This window comes from Meleagris gallopavo, chromosome 3 (assembly GCF_905368555.1).
Source record: "Meleagris gallopavo chromosome 3, MGAL_WU_HG_1.1, whole genome shotgun sequence".
Taxonomy (NCBI): domain Eukaryota; kingdom Metazoa; phylum Chordata; class Aves; order Galliformes; family Phasianidae; genus Meleagris; species Meleagris gallopavo.
In genome coordinates this window covers 91,558,269-91,580,712 of record NC_139406.1, presented here as the reverse complement: position 1 = coordinate 91,580,712, position 22,444 = coordinate 91,558,269, and the positions used below count along the sequence as shown (strand labels likewise).

The 22,444-nt window shown below is 38.8% G+C and overlaps 1 protein-coding gene across 11 annotated transcripts in view; it reads left to right on the top strand.

The window, feature by feature from the left end:
* The window catches only part of TSNARE1 (t-SNARE domain containing 1), a 469,319-nt gene that overhangs the window by 312,483 nt on the left and 134,392 nt on the right, over positions 1–22,444 (top strand). Inside the window, exon 12 of one of the 11 annotated variants that reach the window (XM_085221761.1) lies at positions 14,517–15,613. The exons of the other annotated variants lie outside the window; for them this stretch is intronic. Within the exon in view, the coding sequence (XP_085077887.1) occupies positions 14,517–14,561 (45 nt within the window). The 3' untranslated portion in view covers positions 14,562–15,613. Of the gene's footprint in view, positions 1–14,516; positions 15,614–22,444 lie in introns of those variants that run through there. 11 annotated transcript variants of the gene reach the window in all.

Genomic DNA, 22,444 nt, shown 5'->3' with positions numbered 1-22,444 from the left:
CTTCAAGACAGAAGAGCTGTCCTCTGGTTCCAAACACCTGGTTGTGTTCCCACAGTTGAATTGTATCCTGTGCATGAAGAAGGTGACAGCTTCCAAGTTGTCCGTGTCCCTGAAACACATTACTGTAGACCTGGGTTAATGGGAGAGCAGGACAAGGCTGCATCACAAAGCATGCCAAATTAAAGGGCATGGGTGATGGCAAGCTACCTTTTTTGTTTATGCCTTGTTCTGATTCCTAAAAGTTATCCTCCTGATCCATTTAGAGATGAACTTTGTGTTCTCCTTCAGATCTTTTTTGACTAAGTAGATTTTTTTCTGCTTTGCTTTTTGGAAATATTTATAAACAGAAGAGAAACGAGAAACTTTTTTGACCCACAGACTCTGAAGTAGTTGCTGTGGTTAGCAAGGATATTGCACAGTTGTTTTACCTTTGGTGATGCTTTTTCGTGGCTGTAGAGGAATTATTGGTACAATATGAAAGGCGTGGCTTTTTTCCATGCTAAAAAAGGTGATAGAGGCAGCATGAACAAGCACTATTTGGATGCTTTTACAGAGAATAATCCCATCTGAAACAAGGAAACAAATATATTCTACCTTGAATATATAGGTGGTGATCGTTAATTGGCTATTAGCTTCCAGAAATGGCAACTAGAATTCAGAGCTTTTAGGAATAGATATGCTGGCGGAACAGAGAGAGGGAGAGATGACATATTTCTCTACTTGCCCAGAAATTCATTTCAGAGAGAAAAAGAATGCCAAATATAGGTACTGCTTGCATAAAGACAAATTGTTGGCTGGGAGGACATTAAATTCTGTGTACTGCACATAAAGAAGGTTTAAATGTAGTAGAGGATCAGCAGCATGCAATAAAGTAAGACCTGAAAATCTAAGGATTCGGAAATGAGAACAGTGTGCGCAAGACCAGGCAGCAGATTGATCTGTGCAGTAGGAAATGAGGCCACAGAGTAGTAGAAGGAGGTGAGAGACGGTGTCTAGTAGATCACGGCCTACACTGTTTTAAATGACATTTCTCTGTAATCACTTGGAATACTTTAGCATGCAGTGGAAGAGCCACAGAGTCAGATTCTGCTCTTGATGTCATTGTCAGCAATTGGAAGTAGCATCACAGAATTAGGCCAGAAGTAATTTATTATGAGGAGAGGAGGATTCATCCCACCCTTTCCAACTGCTGATTCCGAACCAAGTGAGGGATACTTCCTCCTTTTTCACCCCCTATTTTTGCTGAACAAAACTGTAACAAACTCACTGAAAGCAGGTTGTAGCAAGGTGGGGGTCAGCCTCCTCTCACACATATCAGTGATAGGACAAAATCTGGTACACCAGATGAGGTTCAGGTTAGATATTAGGAAAAATGTCTTCTCAGGAAAATTAGTGAGGCACTGGAACAGGCTGCCCAGGGAGGTGGTGGAGTCACTGTCCCTGGAGGTGTTCTAGAAGTGTGGAGATGTGACACTGAGGGACATAGTGGGAATGGTGGGGATGGGCCAACAGTTGGACTTGATGATCTTAGTGCTTTTTTCCAACATTAATGATCCTGTGATTCTATGAAATATTTGCAATATTTGCTGGCTATGGCATACTGTGCTGCAAAGCAGCCTGCTGCATCAATAACCATTACCGTATACATCCAGGGACGATCAGGAATTAGATTACTTCTGCATCATGCATCTCTAGTCTCCTTCAGTAGTATTGCCTTCAGCAACAGGTAGCATAGGTATTGGTTTACTGTTATACTGTAGCCTCCCTTGTGTTTTAGCATCCAAAGGCAATTAGGATTGAACAATGGAAAGACGTGTTTGAATCAGTGTTCTCAAATAGATCATAAAATTCTGATGTAAATGCTCTATTTTCAGAAGGGGATAAATTGTTGGCCATCATGTAGCCAATTACAAATGTCTCTTCAGTGAAAAACAAGTGTATACTTGTAGGGCAAAACATAGCCTCATAGGAGTTTTCTGGTCTGCCTTTTATAAATACAGTTTCAATGCCTAAAAGAGTGTCTGGTCCCACAACACTTCAGAAAAAATAAAAAAAGGATCACTTCAGATTTATGGAAGACCAGTAAAAGAAGGACACATCTCCAGAAGGGAAGACGTAGTTTTGACTCTATGCTTTGATCCTCTGTCCCTTCGCCTTCTATTTTAATATTATAGCTAGTTTTCTATCCCTTTGGGTTGCTTATTTCCACAGAAAAGAGATAAGGATTTTCAAACGTATGCTACAATCATGGAATCATTAAGGTTGGAAAAAACTATAGGATCCCCAAGTGTGTTCAAGAAACGTTTAGATATTCTACTAAGGGACAGGGTTTAGCAGTGAAATATTGGTGGTAGGTGGATGGTTGAACTAGATGATCTTGCAGGTCTTTTCCAACCTTGGTGATTCTACGATTCCACTATTCTAAGTCCAACCACCAGAACATCACCACCATGCCCACTAAAGAATGTTATTTCACTTCCTCATCTGTGTCTGCAGAGAAGGAGCAATAAAACACTGAGTCACTCCTTCTGAGCCAGGATTCATCTCACTGAAAGCCAAGATGGTCAACAGATTCCTTTCCATGCACCGGCCTCTTACGTGTTTGAACCGACCAGGAGGAAGATGAACAATCTATTTAACAGACAGCATCATGATGTAGAAGTGCTTCAGTGAGCTGGCATGAGTACTCAAAACACACTGACCTCTCTGTCACAGTACTCACTGTGGGTTCATTAGTGATCTGAACAAAATGAGTAAATTTGCTTGTACCCTGTCAGAGCTGAGCTGGTTCTGGCTTGTCACCTTGCTAACAAAATGTGCTGGTGTACTGGTACTTGAAAGCATCATCAGATATCAACTTGGTAAAAGCCGCAGATCAATAAAGCTCTGCTGAATTTTGCTGTGATAGCATAAGACATTACTGTTCCCAGAGCATTCAAAATGCATCAAGACAATATATAGTTCTATTAACACATTAGGAGCAAACAGCAGAAGTGTTGTGTCACCTTAGGCCCTTGGGATATGGGAAAGGAAAAGGTGTTAATCATGCCCTATAATTATTCATATAGAGTTTAGTTTATTTTTTCTGCTTTTAGTGGAAGAGGACTGTGTTGTAAATCCCATCATCTTTCTCATCACCCATTAATATTTTGGGAGTCCTGGAGTCACCCCTTGCAAGGAGAGGTTCAGTAAGGTCCAAGTGTGCTTGTTGGTACCATTTTAGCTAGTTTGATTTGATTCTCTCCATATTTGAGATAAAAAGAGGAGAATTTTACATATTTCTATAAAAACTATTCTTCATTTTCTCTTGCATCCTGATCAATTGCTTGAAGGGCACTGACAGTGTTTTTATTCTGAATCATTAAATCCTTCCTATCATAAAGTTAGTCCATTGGTATTTGGTTTGACTTCACTAACTAATAAAACATTTGTCTCCTTTTTTTTTACAGACTTCTTTGAAATTTATAGGCAAGTAACCTGTCTCCCATGGCTATATTTTCTCTTCCATTTCCTATGCCTTTCATCTGCTGGTAGATCTGGCTTACCAAACATTTCTATCACTCTAAATTCTTTATCTACATACAGATCAACATACAGTCAAAAAGAAGGAAGAAATGAGTCTACCCCAGTTTTTTGTGGTGGCAGAAGATGCCAAAAAAATGGTAGAAGAGAGTAGGTGTGACTCTTGGGAACATGGATTAGTGGACATGGTTGTGATGAGTTGATGGTTGCACTAGATGACCTTAGTGATCTTTTCCAACCTAAATGATTCTATGCAGAAAGAACAGTGTGATGGAATGACACTGTCCTGCTGCATGCACCTTGGCAGAAATTTGGACTTTCTAGTGTAAAATTGCTGGAAAAAATACCATCATGAATACAGAATTTGGTTGTTGATGCATCGACAGGCACAGATTAAAGCAGTATGGTGGATAATCTTTCCTAGATCCAAATGCATCACACCACATAGGTACTGAATTTATGTTGTATTTCTTGCATTACCCTTGTTGTACACCAGGAGTTGTTACATACTAGGTTTAGCCATCCCTGTCATCTCCAGGAGAAGAGAGGAGGGGATAACTGCCACTAGTAGCTCTTCCTTTATTTGAGCAGATGTCAACACTTTTAGTTTGCCTAAAATGAGTGACTACATTCAGTTCTTCTATAGAATGCTCTTTTCTGGACTAATGCATAAAAATCCAATGAGATTCATGTGTACACATCCATGACTTCAGCTTGCCCTGTGGGGGAGATATCTTTGTGACCTCAGCTGGTGAGTGTGCAGTACCCAGAAGCATTGAGTCTGCGGTAGCCCTTGTAATTCTTATCCTGTTTGCACAGCAGCAGATGCTGCTCTCGACATCAAGCTAACCTTCTGCTGAATCTCACTCTTTTTATTTGTTTTATTATTTATCCTCCATGGCATTCTCCATCAGAGTGCATCAGTGGTTCATTTAAAATTTTTCATTCCTATGTCTCCAAGTTCTCTTGGGCTGAACTTGTATGTAGTTTTATTTTTCACTCTTTTCTTTCTTCCTTTCTCCCTTCCTTTTTTTTTTCTTTTTCTTCCCTCCCAACCAAACAGAAAATAGCCTTTCACCCTGAAAAGCTCCTTTCCCCTTGTGCTTTTACACTCAAATCTACCTCAAGCTGAGGAGTGAACACAAAGAACCAATTGCAATACTGTGACTCTCTGAAGCACTTAGAAAGTTCCTTGATATTTCATCATGCAAGCTTTTTTTCTCTCATTCACAATCAATGATATTTCCTTTTATTTGGTGAAGTTCTTCAGATGTTACTCGGTATTCAAGGAGTGCTAGAGGTGGTAGTGTGGAAGTCAACATGTTTCACGTTCAAAATCACATTTATATTTGACAGAATAGCGTAATTCAGGAGCTTTCAGACTTACTTAGAGTCATGAAAAATTTGTGCAATCCTTCTTTACCAAAGGTTATCTAGAGTACCAAATGGCATTAGAAATAAAAGAGCTATTTACTGAGCAAGTGTGCTGTGTTCTGGGTTTCAGTGAACAAAAGTTTAAATGAAGGTGATGAAACCTCCTCTTCTTGTACAGTTGCCCACCATGAATCTCTTCTTGGGGTGTAATGAAGGTGAAGCAGAGTACATTCAAGGTTACAGGGCTCAACTTTGTACAGGATGGACAACGTTTTCACCGAGCAGCTCCCAGTTATCATTTCTTTTCTCCTACCTGTTTTTACCTTCTCTTTGTGGCGTGCTTTGGAGTGTGACTCTGCCAGACTCTCTTTCTACCTCATTTATCTGTGGTCAAAAATTTAACAATGAGTATTGCAAGTAGTGCTGCAAAATAATCTACGTTTTCCCTCTGGCAACTTCCTGAATGTTTCACTGAGCAAAACAGGCAACTGCCTACTCTTCTTCAAGGCAGGTAACCAGTGCCCTCCTCCCATCCTTGTCACAGCCGTGACTGATAGGCATGAGGTTGATGCATCAGGGATGGGTTTTGAGCCTCAGCAAATTCTTCTACATCTTTTTGGGGAGGCAAGAGACACAGCTGTTCTCAATAATTAGAATAATACACAAAAAAATTAGAATAATAAACAAAATCCAAATTTTTTTATTATTATTATTTTTTTTTTTTTTTAAGTCCAACCTCTGGCATTCACTAAATATCATTCCTCTGCTTGTTTTGTAGTCTTCAGACATATGGATGTGGCAGTGAAGGATGTGGTTTAGTGGGGGTGGTGGTAATAGGTTGATGGTCGGACTCAATGATGTTAGAAGTCTTTTCCAACCTTAATGATTCTATGCATGTATGAAAAGGAAAAACACAGTTGTGGTTGCTTTTTCTCCCCAGTGAAGTAATCTGGCCGTTTGACATACCATACTTGTACCCTTGTCTTGCGTTTCTAAGTCTTTTAAGCCCAAATTATGATAGTTATTGAAGAAAAGTAGTTTTTGCTGGATTATGTGAGACAGAAAGTTTTTACTACTGGTTCAAAACTGCATGTCATATCTAGTACGCTAAAGAATGGTACCTCAGGGAGATATGCATTTGAGTAAAGCAGCTTGAAACATAGCCTAATTGAAATATAAGGTTCTTTAATTGCATTAATAAGGTTCTTAATCGGATTAAAACAATTGTTTCTTTCTCTTTTATCTTGCAGCTTTTCTCTTTCCTCACACAAATTCCATAATTATATCTGCTTGTGCTTATTTCCATTTACAATCGCATCTAAAAAACAAGGTGTTACTATTTCCATTTCACCTCCTAATACAGAATCATCCATAGAAGTAGAACTTCTTAAGAATTTTTTTCTGTTTATTAGACGAGGTGTTTTCTGCTGTGTCTTCAAAAAATAGGAGGAGTTAACCAAAAAGAAGGAGGAAAACAAAGCAAATAAACAAAGGATCCTTGTTATATGGACTAGTTACAAAGCTAAACTAGAGATGGTTTCTATAGCTCAATTTACAGCTAAACCAGGGTGGATTTTGGTGTCAGATTCCCTTGTATCAATTTGGCGTGAGTACACATAGTGAGAGTACTTTCCTTACTGGTTTTGTTATGGTTCTCTTCACTTCGCTTCTCTTTTGTGGTAGATTTTTGGAAATGATAGAAATGGACTGAAGGAAGAAATTTGGCTCCAGTTTCTTCCATAGCACTGTTGGAGTAAATGTAGAAATCAGTGCTTGCCTCAGGGCACTTGAAAGCAGAACTTCACCTCTGTGACTGGAAACATCCCCCCACTCAGAAGAGCTGACACTTTTAATTTTCAGGTGCACCAGATGAAATTACCAGGATCTGTATTTCATTAAAGGGTACAATGGGCCTTAACAACTCAGAACTCTCTTAAAGGAAGCATTCTTGCAAGTGTCATTGAGCTGATCTGATTATTATAAATTTGAATCATAGCGTTATATCCCATCCCTGCTGTCTTCTGAGAACTGTAAATTCAACTGTTGATTTTTTTCCCTCTACAAGGAAAGTGCTGGTTTTCTCTGTAGTCCTTTTAAATCTATATATTTTCACCTTCTTGTCGCACATGCTGTAGTTTCTCTTCTATGTTTCTATTATACATCCATTTTACTGCGAAATAAGAAAATGACCTTGGACAAAAATTTAAACCAGTGTCTTCTCATAGAATAAATGTAAGGTTGGGGTGGAAAGGGAGCAACTGAGCTATTGCAAAATGTTTAAAGGAAAAAGAAATCAATGCAAGTAAAATGTAAATGCATCGTAGGTCATTTTTCAACTTTATATCACTCCAGTCTGACAATTACTGATACAGGTATAGATATAGGTCCTTAAACAGTCCTTAAAACTACAGAAGGGTGAAATCATCTCAAGAAACTCAGTCTCTCTGCAAATTTTGCTACTTATTTGTCCCATACTTCAAGTCAGATTCTCCTCTAAGGCCATGAAAGTTTATACTTTCATCTCAAACACCATGTTGGGCCATGTAACAAAGTGCCAGAGCACTCTGACATACTGATGTCATAAATTTTGAGAATGAGAAAAAAGGAAATACTATTTCATTACAGAGTTGGAAAACTGGCATGTAGAGGTAATTCACTTGAACGTAGTGGGTTTTTTTGTTTGTTTTTTTTTTATTTTTTTGTCAGGGAAGAATATGAGTAACCTGACAAAAAAAAAAAACCCAAACAAATACTCAACTAGATGCCTCCACCTGAAACGGTCACCTAATCTTGTTTTGTAATCAAGGGATGGAAATAGATATTTTCACACACAACTTGTAGGAAACTAGTGCAACGAAACATAGAAATGTTATTTATTTTAAGTAGAACTAATCTTTGTGACTGGCTCTCACTCATACTCAGTGTCTCATAGATTTTGCCCACCCTTCAACACCCACGTACCATAATCCATTTAATCATAACAACATAATCACTGAGGCGGTTGCATCGCATAGTGTGGCCATGTCATCTCGTTGGGACAGGACTAATAACACTAGCTCATGATGACTTTGAGTTATCTATGAGTGTCATTTTTGTAATTCTTTCTCTAAAGCTTCTTCTTAACTTCCTCACAATAAATTTCTATTTATGCTTCTTTCAGACCAAGGTTAACTTTACAAACAGTTAGAAGTTAATCTCACCTCACAGGAGGCATCTAAAATTTATCAGGTGAACAGCTCACTTAGAAAACCTGCTTCCTCTTCCAGACTGCAGAGAGCTGAGGATGCCTGGGTTGGTTGGATTTATCTCACTCCAAATCTGTACTAACCTGATTGTCACTTGAGAAAGGTTAGTGCTTTTACAGGGTGTCACCATCCTCATTGTGAAGATCCACTTCAGGTTGCAATGACTTGCATTCTTGAGGACAATTAATTTGGTGAATCACTTCACTTCTATATTTCTAAAGCCAAGTGAGTTGAAACTCACACAATCTACTTTTAGATCCTCTGTAACCCAAGTTGATCTCCATAAGGGAAATCACTTTTCCCACTCTAATTGTTGTACAGGAGACAAGATGACAAAATCAGAGCAATCCGTTGTACCTAAGCTACTAGACTTTGCTGCAGTGCCTGATGTCTTACATTCTTATGTCTCTGATGTAGCTGTTCTCCCTCCTGAATTTAACCGATATCTCTTTATAGTGCTGATCTATCAAGATATGCTAGTTTTCATGACCACTACCATAGATTTCCAGGATAGCTTTCAGAAGATCTCACAAGAGATGTGCAAGCTGGCAATTACGTCTTGCCTTTTCCAAATAAACATCCTAGTGATAAGAATTTTTCTTGTTCTGTATTGGCCAGGTTTTATCTCAATAGAGATACACTATGACCAAATAAACTTGTCCTGAAGTTCTAAAATAAGAGATGGAGAGGAGTGGAAGAGTGTTATAAAAATTTACCTTCCCTTACTTCCAAATAAGAAAAGGTGCAGAAGTTTTGAAAATTTTCCTCGTTCAGTACAGTCATGAACTGGGGATTTCATTCAAACAGTTGCTGTGGTGCATAATTTTTGATCTTAGTGACAAGAAACAAACCTTCAATGGGAAAGATTTGTCAATAAAGTTGTAGGTGCCTTTTTATACTTGTCTGAAGAAAGATAAATGAACGTATAGAGGAACGAATGATTATTTATATAAAGTTTCGTTGATGAAATGTAACTTAAATGAACAGAAGTTGTACATTCAGCACCTAATGACTTCCCAAGTGAATTAATTAGTGTCTTGTTTGCTTGATTTTTATACAGGTGTATCTGCAGCACCACATTCATAGAATAACAGAACCACAGAATAGTTTGAATTATAAAGGATCATTAAAGGTCATTTAGTCCATCTCCTTTGCAGTGAATAGGGACACCTACAGCTAGGTCACATTGCTCAGAGCCTCATCCAACCTGACCTTGAATGTCTCCAAAGACAGGGCAAACTCAGAACTCAGTCAGCACTGCACTACAGTGGATAAAGCAATAGGATGGTGGTACAGCTCACTGTAAAACACAAATATGCGCTATGACTGATCTTTGAGACTTTCAGGAAAGTACAGAGAGACTTTTGCTCCCGCATGTGGATGCTCCATCCCTGGAGGTGTTCAAGGCTAGGTTGATGCGGGCAACCTGGTCTGGTATTAAATGTAGAAGTTGGAGGCCCTGCCTGTGGAAGGGAAGTTGCAGTTTAATGATCCTTGAGGTCCCTTCCAACCCAGGCTGTTCCATGGTTCTATGATAACTTAGTCCCAAATGCCATTAAATAGCAAAGAATTAATCACTGCACAACTCCATTCTTACAGGGCTAAGAGAAAACAAGAAGGGATAAAACAAATTTATCAGAATGTGCCATGTTTGTCCATAACATGAGAGCAATTAGAGAGGGAGGAGAGAGAAGCATCATGCGCGCAAAACACAACCACAGCTGTTGGTCGTGTGAGGAGCCCAGTGGAAGGAGGCTGTTGTCATTCCCAGGACCTAAGCCAAAACTCGTATTCACCAGTATCTGAATAGCCTCAGAAATAAGGACTCTAAGTGGCATTATTTAACTGAAAAACTGATTCAACCGAGATCAGATCTGCCGTCCTAATGATAAACATACTCACTGATCTCGAAAAAAGAGGTGGTGAGGAGAATTATATTTAGAAAAATAATAAATTTGTGGGCAGTTCTGCTCTTGCAGAGGCAGGAGCTGTATAAGTGCATTAGATAGACTGCCATGTTCTTCTCCTCTTGGGATGTATTTGTGCATCGCCTTCAGAAAATATACAGCACGTTGTATAGATGTTCTGCAGCAAAATCTGCGTCCTGGTGATGTATGTGAAATCATAATGTCATAGGGGCCTTTTCTGTCAAACTGAAACTATACAGCTGCTCCCTGTGATATTTAGTTCTTTTTATGTAACTGGCTTGCAGAAGGAAATGTATGTATCTATTCCACCGTGAATGGACATTTCAGCAGGTGTCAGGTTGTAAAATCATTTTACACCACTTCTTCGAGGCAGTTTATGATCACTGGATATTGTGCCTTTGGTCCATGATATGGGGCATTGCCATATTGATTAAGTGCCTTAGGCTGTTACAGGGGGAAAAATAAGGATTTTTAATCAATAGACCTGCACTTTAGTTACCGTTCCTGTCAGGTTCGAACAGAAATAGCTCAGGAAAGGGGCAGCCTCTCATGCAGTTTGTAGGAATTAAAGCTTGAAGAAAGCCAAATAATGCCTTTCCAGCCCTGGGAGTGAAGATAGTCAATTTGACAATCATAGGTATCAAAATTGAGATACCATATCAGCATGGCTTAGGGATTCAGAATGGAGTACCCATGAAGTCATGGGTAAAACACAAGTGGAATTAATGCTGTAGATTCCAGATGCTGAGTATTACATTTACAAGGATAATTTATCTCTCAAAATAAAGCATCCCTCTTAGTGAGCTGGTTCAGGGGACAAGTCTCTTCACTTAGATGCTAGAGCAAAAGAAAGTTTTCACAGGAGTGCCTGACTTTGTTATTGAATCTCATGACTGTGGTGTTTTCTTGCTATTTTTTTCCTCTTATTATCTTATATTGTAAGACCTGTATTTTTGGGTATTGAGAGATATGTTGGAGATGTTTGGAGATGTTCCCCGAGGAGTAGTCACACAGATATGATTTATCTCACTTCATTTTAATTGCTTTCATTGTAAAAGTGTGCATTCACACTTTCAGCCAATGCTTTCCTTTTAGTCTGTACACAGTAACAGACACTTTTAGAGAACAGTTTGTCCCATCTATTTTCAACATTTATCCCTGGCTGAGATGGTCCACAACAGTCTTATCCATCTGCTGCCTGTCTCTCCCCATTGCCAAAAAAATTTAAAAAATGAACATGGAGTATCTAGTTCTGAAGAATACTTCCACCCAATGATCTAGAACAGGCCAACCTTGTCCAGTGGCAAAAGGGGGAGGTTTTAATTCTATGTTAGAATGGTCAAGGAGAGACATCTTTTTCTCTTACATTTTAAAATGGATTTTGAAAAATTCAAGGTTAGAAACAACAAAACATACGAAGGAACTAGAAATGTTTATAGATTATCAGAATGAAGACTGAGAGAAAATGTTATCACACTATTCTGATACAGTCCTTGCGAAGTGGAAGTAAAAATAAAGATTAAAAAATATTGAACATTCAGAGCTCTCAGAGAGAAAAAAATAACAAGAATCAAGGTTTAGAAGTTGGAGCCAGACACTTTCCAGGTGGACGGAAGACACATACTTCATTATTTTTAACAGTAAATGTAATGAACAGCTGGTGGTTATTACCAAAGGAACACTGTTTTTTCATCAGTGCTCTTCTGATGTATTCCAGTCTTGGGTGGAAGCCTTATTGAATAATTTCTCTGAGGAAGTGATTTATACCTGATGCGTAGGAAATGTGTGATGCAAAGGCAAACAGACTAGATTAATTAAGATGACTTAATTGTCCCTTTGCATCCCTAGGCTGCAGGAATTCACAACTGCTTTTTTGAGAAAAGTAACACAAAATAGCGTGTCTCATTCTCTTTGTGCAAACACGGATCTCACATAATAATTGAGACATACTTGTTATTTGCTGCCTGCCTTTGTTTATCTATTTTACTGCAGCATAAAAAAGGAATTGGTTCTTGAAGTTTGGTAAGCTTTAGTCATTATTTGTCTGGGTGGAAAGGACTGATGTATGTATTCAAGAACAAATATAGCTTGACAGCATACAAGCTGTTAAGACAACTTGACCTTTGCATGTCTGCTCTATGAATAGTAAGCTCAATTAGCTGTAATACTTCCAGGTCCTGTAGCACCATTAGGAAATGCCTTATTCAGCTAAAACTGCATTTATTTATTTGTTTGTCTGTCTATTTTGGTCAGTAGAAAAAAGCATTTGAATGTTCATTGTAAATACTGCCAGCATTAAGGGGAAGGCTCTCATATTGAGCAAGGGCTAATATAAATTAGCATTATTCCTTAAATACAAAATAAATACATCCTGTCATATCCAGAATCCTCAGGGCTAGGTTTTAGCCACTTGGGTTCAAGCCAAGATGAGACATTGGCTTTTAGCAGTCTTTTGTAGGAGACTTTGTCCTGGCATGTTGCACTGTAAAGATCTTCTGAAATCACCAACTCTTTCTATAAACACAAGGAAAATGTTCCAGAAAAAAAGACTGATTTATGGAATAGTGAATACTGAGTATACCTGATCTGTAATGTCCATGTTATTTAATGCCTCAGTTTTTCCCACTGTAAATTGATGTTATATGCAAGTAACTCAAGCAGAGTCCTTGAAGTCCTCATGGTATTTCCAAAAGAATATAATATCAGAGAAATTAAAAACAAAGATAAATCTATGTTTTCATAGAAGCAACCCAGTGAAAATGAGATGGTTTTGTATATGTGGTTTCTCAGATTTTGGGGGACTGCAAGATGAATGTTCTTATATAATACAGTTTTTACATGCCGATGTTACAGTCCATGAAAAGTACTTGAAGGGAGCTTACATGCAGGATTGGGACCAACTTTTTGCATGGTCTGATAGTGATAGAACAAGGGGAATGGCTTTAGACTAAAAGAGGGAAGATTTAAGGTAGATGTTTGTAAGAAATTCTTTACTCAGAAGGCAGTGAGACACTGGCAGCAGCTAACCAGGGAAGCTGTGGATGCCTCATCCTTGGAGGCATTCAAGGCCAGGCTGGATGGGGTTTTAAGCAACCTAATCTAGTAGGAGGTATCCCTGTCTACAGCCCAGGGGTTGGAACTAGATGATCTTAAAGGTCCGTTCCAAACCCAATCCATTCTATGATTCTATGAAATAGTCAAGACAGAGGAGAGAGAAGGAGTGTATGTGTCTCTGGTTTAATGACAACTAATAGAACATTAAAGAGATTGCCCAAAGTTCTGTAAAGAACCAATCAAAAGACACTAAAATTCAGCCCTTTCTCCACCGCATCTTATCCAGTATCTGACTAATAAAACTACGGACACCTTGCCCTTGACTTCAAAGTTCTCAGTGGTATATCGTGTGATTTTATCAAGTGGTACACATCTGAGGATTTGGGTTGTGTGCCCTATACTCATCACACATTTTTCAGTTCTGAATTTTCTTCACTTAGAACCCAAATACTTTTTAAGTTTTATTTGCTATCATAGCATCTCATTGGGAGAAAGCAAAGAGAGATTAAAATGGTTTCAAGAGCTGCTCCTGAGATGCTCCGCATTGTTTTTTGTGGAACTGTCATTTTAACTATGTTTTCTGTCTGATTTCTCATAGCTTTCCCATGAAAGCTAGTCTTCAAGTGCAGGCATGGTTTTACGTTGATTTTTTTCTCTGTTGTCTTTCGATGACCCCTTTTGAACTGTGAACTCAGAGTTTCAGCTTGGTTGTGAAGGGTTTTTATTCCTATCATGCCGACTGTAACTGTGATTAAACAGTTCAGTATGACAGGTGTTTGATCTTTCTCCTCTGCAAACAACAAATGTGACTTCCTACTCCATATTAAACTGAAGTTTGTTTCTAGATAGGAAATGTATTCGTAACTGACAACAAATTGTTTGCATTTATGCCATGAGGTGGAGGAGCAAAAAATGTGTGTGCCTTAATTCAACATGATATGGCTTTTGTCTTAGCAAAGGCAAAGATCTCCACATCTCATATTCTGTATATATACTATGTACATACTATATATATACTGTACATATTCTGTATGTATACTATATGTGGTAGAGAAGGGACAGAAGATGTTTGCCTGAATTGTAGCAAAGCTTTCCATTGTACCCACAGTAAATTTGCATCCAAGTTAGGATGTTGCAGGCTGCGTAAGTGGGCAACTTGTGGGCAAAAACTGTATGTAGAGGGTAGTGGAAAATGGGTCATGCTCAGCCTGGAGACCTATAACAAGAAGGCTGTTGTAAGGATATCTTTTGGTACCTGTCCCATTTAACATCTTGACATTCATGATCATGATCTGAGCACCCTGATCTAGCTGTAGGCGTCCGTGTTTGTTGCAGGGGAGTTGGGCTAGATGGCTATTCCAATTCAAATGATTCTGTGATTCTATGATTCTAGCTTTGTGAGAGATACTATAGAAGTGACAGATTGCACACTCGATGACAACAAATTGGAGAAGGATCATTTGACGTGCTTGAGCCTACGGCTGCCATCCAGAAAGACCTGGAAGAGATTGGAGGGATGGGCTGACCAGAATTGGACAAAATTCCACCAGGACAAAGTCTTGCATATGGGAAGTATTAGTTGTTTATAACAGGGCATGCTGTGGCATTCATATAATAGGAGCTGAGCATGAAACAGTGGTTTGTACATATGAGAAGATCAGTGATGCGTCTTGGATACATGAAAAACATGCTTCCAAGTTGAAACATGAGACAAAAACTGAAACAAAAGAAGTTCATGAATTTTGAACAACTTTTTGCCCATGAGAACAGCGGAAGGGTAGAAGAGGCTTCCATGAAATGTTGTGCACTCTCCATCCTTGAAGGTTTCAAGACCCAAATGGAGAGATCCCCTACCAACCTGGTTTGACCTTGTAGTCAATCCTACTTTTGGGAGGACCTGAACAACCTGATCAAGCTGTGGATGTCCCCGTTCATTGCAGAGGGGATATACTAGATGACCTTTAAAGGTCTCTTCCAACTCAAATGATTCTATGAGGAGATTGGACTAGAAATTTGCTGAAGTCTCTTCCAGCCTGAATTATATTGTGATCCTATATGTGGTTCCTGCATGAGTGAAGCTTTGCATGGAGCTCCACAGTGATACAAGTTTCAAGCACCATGCAACAGAAAAATGATGCCATTGGGCTTGTTTTTTTTTGCCTTAGTCAGTACCTTGTTCATCTGTTGGATATATTTTTTGGAAGATACACGAAGTGTTAATGTGTCTAGGTTAGTGTTTTCTTTGCAAGACAAATAAGAAGTACTAAAAACATGTGTCTAAATGCAATTACCGCTAATAAATCAGACTAGTTCTTCCATTCTTTTGTATGCTTGATATTTTTCCTTTTTGGTTTACTTTTCTTTTCTTTTCTTTTTCTTTTTTTTTTTTTTTTTTTGACTGGTTGGCTGGGTGTTCGTTGTTGTTGTTGTTGTTTTTCTTTTCCTTTGTCTCTCTCCTCACACACATTCTCTTTAGCTACCCTAGAAATCTTTGCAAGTTATTTTCTCTTTTAATGAAATGCTTCTTTTTGTATACAAGCAAGGAATCCAGATACAGCACGTAAAACCAGTTTTCAGCAGGAGAAATAGCAAGTTATCAGCTTATTAAAAAAATAATGATAAAAAAATCCTTATCTACTCTTTCTAGTAGCAGAATAATTCATATATGTCATTTACTAAATCTCTGGAAGACCAGTAGGACGTATTCAGGATTCTATCATATAACCTTCATCAGTGAAGAGATTTGTTTTGTATTAACTGTTTCCGAACCCAAACTGTCATTGCACTTGAGCTGGCATAATGGCATCTAAATGATGGATACCACTGACACTGGCATTATAGGGTAACATTCATGTTATTTTTTTAGAGGAAATGGAGAAAAGTTCATTTCTGTGGTCTAATTGAGCACCTAGTCCAGCCCTTAGTGCCTCTGGGCTTTAGGTGTGTATATGTGCACACAAGGGTCTGAGCCAAGGCTGTAGATCCACAAAACCATGACTCTTTTGGGAGCTTTGAATCTGAGTTTTTCCTGTTCTGTAATGCACCAGTTGTATTCTTGATTCAAACTCAGTCAGGCTCTAGAAAAATGAAAAATAAATTCAGGTATAAATACAGTGTTTGAAAACATCTCTCCTGTATATCATTATTATCTTTTGCATCATGTAAAATGTATAATCCTATCAACTGGTCCATCTGCACATAACCACAGGCTATATCGAGGAGTATGCCAAGAAAATCCCAGTCATTTCCACCAACTTCTCTTCATTTGGACACCACTGCTGTGAAAATGATTTCCTATGGGCATCATATGGCTGCTGGAGTGGTGCCACAATATCCAGCATGTGTTTGCTGGTGAGGATGGACTGCAGGGCTGTGGTGTGGCTGTTGCAGCTGCTGGAGCTGCTCCTTCCTCCTGAAATCACTGCCCATCACTCAGATCCAGCCTTGTTACAGAGGACCCTTTCTGGTCCTCTGGACTGCATAATGTTGATAATGGCAAAGTAGGAGAAAGAACTAAACACCTGAAAAGGAGCAGAGCAGTCAGAGTTGTGAATACTGGATGCCATTATCACTAGCATGCAGTGCTTTTGAAACTAACGATGCTGCTACATTAGAAACCTATGCAGACAGAGAGACTGGTCAATAGGGACTAGTGCTGTTTGCCAGCTCTTATGCCTCCTGATACTAATGCAGATTGAAGGGATTCTTTTCTTTCACTTAGAAAGTTGTTTGTTTCTTTCTGTCCCTGTCATCCCCTTCACCTTGCCACTGCTATTTACCTGAGCCCTTTTTGAAACCTGAAGCTACAGCAATTGTTGCAACACAGATACTGCAACACTGGGAATCCACAAATGGATATAGCTGTGAACAGAATGGAGAAATGACTTCAGCAATTCCTTCTGCTTGGCGCTGAGATAAGTGAAAATTTAAAAATACCATAAATAGTGTATGTACAGTATATAATAGAGACATATAAAGTGCCCACTTGTATTTTGATCAGTTGATAACAGATATGCTTTAAAAATATATAAGTAACATATGGTGATTATAGCAGAGTTGTTTTAATGAAGCTTTAATTGAAGTAAGTTGCTGTACTGTGAGGAGAAAGGATAACAAGTGAGATCAAACGAGCAGGAACAGAAAACAGGGTTCCTAGAACTGAGGTCTGTATTTTACCAGCAAAGCTAGGGGCACTGGGAGAGTTTTGCAAGAGTTTCAGTTTTCAAAGAAATGTAAGTCTCAGATTTTCAGCTTTTCAAGTAGATTTAAGCAAATGAAGAAGCATGTCAGGTTTGACATCCTCGCTGCCTCCCTTCAAACCTAATGAAGTGTCACTAGAGTCTACGAGATAAAGCAATATTTAATCCCATATCTGTAGCTTGCTCTGCTTGGACTGGGTTCACAGCTGCACACACTGGCTGAGGCTCAGCCTTTGGCATTACATCAATGTTCACCACTTGACGGTCTTGTCCTTTGAGACATTGACTCAGATTGATTTTCCTGAAGTGTATTAGTTTTTTTTTTTCTCACTTCTTTTAGCTCTGCAGACTGTGATGGAGCTAGAGTAAGGTGGATGTTGCATTCTGTCTTGTGCGTCTTCAACAGCACTGCAATTTAATATATATTCTTTATGCTCTCTGTGACCGATGAGAATATGAGAAGGAGAAAGGACGGACATCTTGATAATCAAATCCCTGGTGATACACTGGCTCTAAAAGAAAACTTTTTCAATATGCAGTGGTAGAATCTGTCTTAAATGAAGAAATGGAGAAAGTAAAACAACTGTATTTCTGGTCATTTTTTTCATTGCAAGAGCAATTAGAGACAGAGACAGAGAGAGACAGAGAAATTGAGTGAAGACTTCTGAAAGGAGCTTTCTGTACAGGAAATTAGTATAACTGGAGCAGAATATCTCTGTTTTGCCTTCTCAAAAACAGTGAACAAGTACTTGAATCTGTCAGGTACTAAATGAAGATGTTAACATTTTGACACAAGCACAGTTCAGTCTGTGTACAAGAAACAAATAAGTTGTCCACTTGAGCATTTCCATTTTGTAGTTGGGAGATGAGAACAATCATCGCTTTTTTTTTTGCTTTTTTTTTTTTTTTTTGCTTTTTTTTGCTTTTTTTTGCTTTTTTTTCCCTCCAGTCTAAAAAAAATACAGTTGGAAAGAACCCTGAGAATGACCACATGAGTTTGTTTGCTGTTTTTCTACTGGATATGAAATGAATCTTCTTCCACAGTTTGGAAGAAGCTATTGGAGAAAGATCCCCTAATTCCTGTGAATGGGTCAGAGTTTCAGATGGGTGAAGACAGATGGAAAGACTCCTTTCCCATTACTTTTTCCAAGCAGTTTGCCTTTTGGATTTCAATTCTAGACACAAGATGGCTTTCTTTTTTTTTTTGTATGTACCTCTATTGCTCCTTTTCACCTTTGTTTGTGGGTGCACTGCTGGTATGGTATGCCTTTAGTAGGTCTGTTCATCTGTATGTCCTACCCACTCTATAGCTTTACAGCCACTTGGTTGATGTCTGTAGGAATTGCCAAAATGGAAAATGTACAAAATATGTACATTCCCACAAAGTTTTGCAAAACCTGTACCCACTTAGAGATGAAATACTGCTATCACCTTCAGCAAGAGAATGGCTACAGACTGAGTTCGTTCTGTTAGATGTGAAGTAACCCTCACAATAGAAGGCTTGTGAAAACCAGTTCTGACAGCACTAGTGCTCTTTGAGTCACTGTATTTTGTAGTAAGCTTTGAAATGAGCCACCATTACTACAAGAGAGAGCATGAAACAAATGGGCCAACTATTCACACCCGATGCTGCACTGAATGTGTTGTTGTGGTTGTAGCTCAGAGATTAAAGCCAGAGACGCTTTGTAGTCTTGTCTTTTATTAGACTGAGCCATAAATCTCAAAAAATAAACAAAAACAACAAAATAAACAGACACTCTTTGAGGAACACCATGGCCAGAAGAAGGGCTTATGTGCCTGAAAGCTTTCTGCTTCTTTTCCTCTGCTATTTTCAGCACTCTAATAAAAGATATGTGCTCTCCCTACAGAGCTTGTTTGACTGACATCACACTGATCTAAATTAGGAGAAAGCTCCAGTAAAGTGAAGAAACGTGTCCAGACAAAAAAAAAAAAAATAAATAAAAAATAAATTAAAAAAATTACTCAGTTATTTCAGAACTAGGACCTGAAAATCTGCTTAATTTTTTTTAATTTAAATCTGATTATGATGATGATACATACACAACTATAGATATATTTCAGCTACAAGAATAGATGGCTTTGTGGTGTTAATTTAGAATAGTAAAGGAAAGGATTAGAATGGAAAAGAGTAGAATGAAGTAGAACAGATTAGACTAGACTAGACTAGACTAGACTGGAATAGAATAGAATAGAATAGAATAGAATAGAATAGAATAGAATAGAATAGAATAGAATAGAATAGAATAGAATAGTTCGATTGGGAGGAAGCTGAAAAGACCATCAACTCCAACTGCTTGACCACTTCAGGGCTAACCAAAAGTTAAAGCATACTATTGAGGGCATTTTCCAAATGCCTTTTGAACACTGACAGGCATGGAACAAGAACTACGTGTCTAAGAAGCCTATTCCACTGTTGAGAAATGTTTTCTAGTATCCAGTCTGATCCTCTTCTGGCACAATTTTGTGCCATTCCCTTTTGTCCTCTCAACAGCTACTAGGGAAAAGAGTTTCGTATCTCTCTATTTCCCCTTCTCAGAAACTCAGAGAGTAATGAGGTTGAGTGTCTTCATACTCTCCTTGTAGGGCATGTCTGCCAGCCCTTTTAACAATTCTGTCCTCTGGATACTTCCAATTATTTGCAAGTTTACTGATGACACTGAGCTGAGTGATGCAGTTGATGTGACAGAATAAAGGGGTGTCATCCAAAGGAGGAACAGATATCATCACCACCAATACAAGCCGGGGGATGGAATGACTGGTCACAGCCCTGCCAAAAAGGACCTGGGGGTAGTGGTGGATGTTAGGCTGGACATGAGCTAGCAATATGCCCTCACAACTCAGAAAGCCAGCCGTATCCTGGCTGCATCTTCAGTGTGGAGAAGGAAAGGCTACAGAGACCTCATTGTGGCCTTTCAGTACTTGAAGGGAGCTTATAAACAGAAGAGCTGCTGACATTTTACGTGATCTGGTATCAATAGGACAAGGGGGAATAACTTTAAACTAAAAGAGAAGATTAGGAAGAAATTCTTTACTCAGAGGGTACTCAGCCCTGCTACACGCTGCCCAGAGAAGTTGTGGATGCTCAAGGCCAGGTTGGATGGAGCCCTGGCAGCCTGATCTAATGGAAGGTATTCTTGCCCTCAGCAGGGGAATGGAACTGAGTAGGCTTTAAGATCTCTTCCAACCCAAGCCTTTCTGCGATTCTTTTAAACACCCCTTTTATAATGTGGCACTCAGAACCATACACAGTATTCACAGTGAGACTGCACCATCGCTAAATATATCAGCAGAATGACTTCATTTGACCAGCTGGCTGTGCTGTGTTTAATGCACCCCAAAATGCAGTCTGCCTGTTTGGCCATATATTGAGCCTGCTATCAATGAGGGGGAATTTTTTCCCCTTCGTTTTCTAAGAGACCTCAATTTTCAGACTAGGCATGCATACAAATAAAAACTGCACAAATGAGGAAGTGGCTGTAGCAATGATGTGTAGGTACCAAGAGATTATCCCCTTAATAGAGCCAAACACCTGGCTATTTAATAGAGGTCACCAGCTAAATCAGTTAGAAACGGCTTAAGCAGGCATGTGGAAGCAGTGCTGAATTAGAAATAAGTGAATCCTAGCTTTGGTCACAAATGTGTGGAAAATGAAACTAAATTAAGTTGCTTCAGCCCTTTCACTGGCACAAACTGATATAAATTGGTTTCATTAAAAAACCCTAACATATTTTAAGGCTGCAGTCCTAACCTATTACGTTTTGTGTGGTTGCCGAAAGCTAGTAGCTTAGTGGCATTTTATGTAGAAAATGAACAGGGGACAAATAGAATTTTATTGCTTTCTAAATGAAAAGGCTGGGAAGTTTCAGAATAAAATTGATTTTCACATCTGGAAAAGTTTGCCTTATCGTAAGTTTTGTGCTCTCTCTCTCTTTCTCTCCCCATTTTCAACTCCATTGTTTTCCACTTATTTTTCAAGGCAGCCCTGTAATTTCCATTCTCATTCATTCATGTTTCTCAAATTGTGTTTTTTTTTTCCAAGTGCCACATTTGACAGTGTTGCACAGCTGAACTGTTACTTGGATGCAGTGGGGCACACGTTGGTCTCTGCCTTCTTGTGTTTCCTTTCATACCTCTGGATATTAGTAGTATGAAAAGAAATACAAGAAGTGTTTTGGAGCATTTCCAAAAATCAGTACTACATTTAGAGGAATTCTTTGTATGCTCCCTCTTCTACCAACATTCCCAAGTTTTCTGACTTATTATTGCATCAGAGAGGAAATATATCCATGCATGGGACAGTGCAGCAGTGTACTGAAATACAGGAGGTTGTGTGACAGCTGAACTTGCAAAGGAAAAAAAATGTTTGGGTGGAAGGCTTTAGTAGCTCAGGTTATACCATTTCTTATAGCTTTTCTGAGAAGTGGATGGCTTGGCTTCTCATTATGGCTCTGATACAGACACACTATTTTTGCCACTTCCATCACACACCTTACACGAGCACATCCAAAAATCATTGTTTTTCCACAAGAGAAAACACATGTGGCCTAATTTGCTATGGCTCATATTGTTTAGAATACTTAGGTTTTAGGGTTCTTTTTTTTTTTTTTTTTAATTTTATTTTAATTCCAGTTTAGTAAAGTAAAGAAGGGGCTAAGGAAATGTGTGCTCCCTTCCAGTTCTCCCATAGCATGAAAAGTTACTGTGCTTTGTGCCACGTGATGAAAAGAAATGTTAAAATGAAGAGCAGATTTAGTCAACTGCTGCTTAAGCTTCTGTGCTGGTGCCTGAGGATGATGGTTTCTCACCTGGAGACAACTCAACTGTATTTTGCTTGATGCAACTTGCACCTCTTATATTAAGAAATGGGGCAGTGAATGTTGCTGCTGTTGTTGACTCGAGTTTTTCAGATCTACAGATGGCCCTCAGGCTTCTAAGGGATTGATTCAGGTGCACACTATGATACTTCCGTGTAGTAGGATGGTTGGAAAGAAAATGGTCATCCATTCAAAGTATGAAGGGCATGGACTGAAGGCACATTTTGGTAAGATCAAGAAGCATCTGGATAATGTAGATATATGGTTGGATTTTCGGGTGGTCCTCT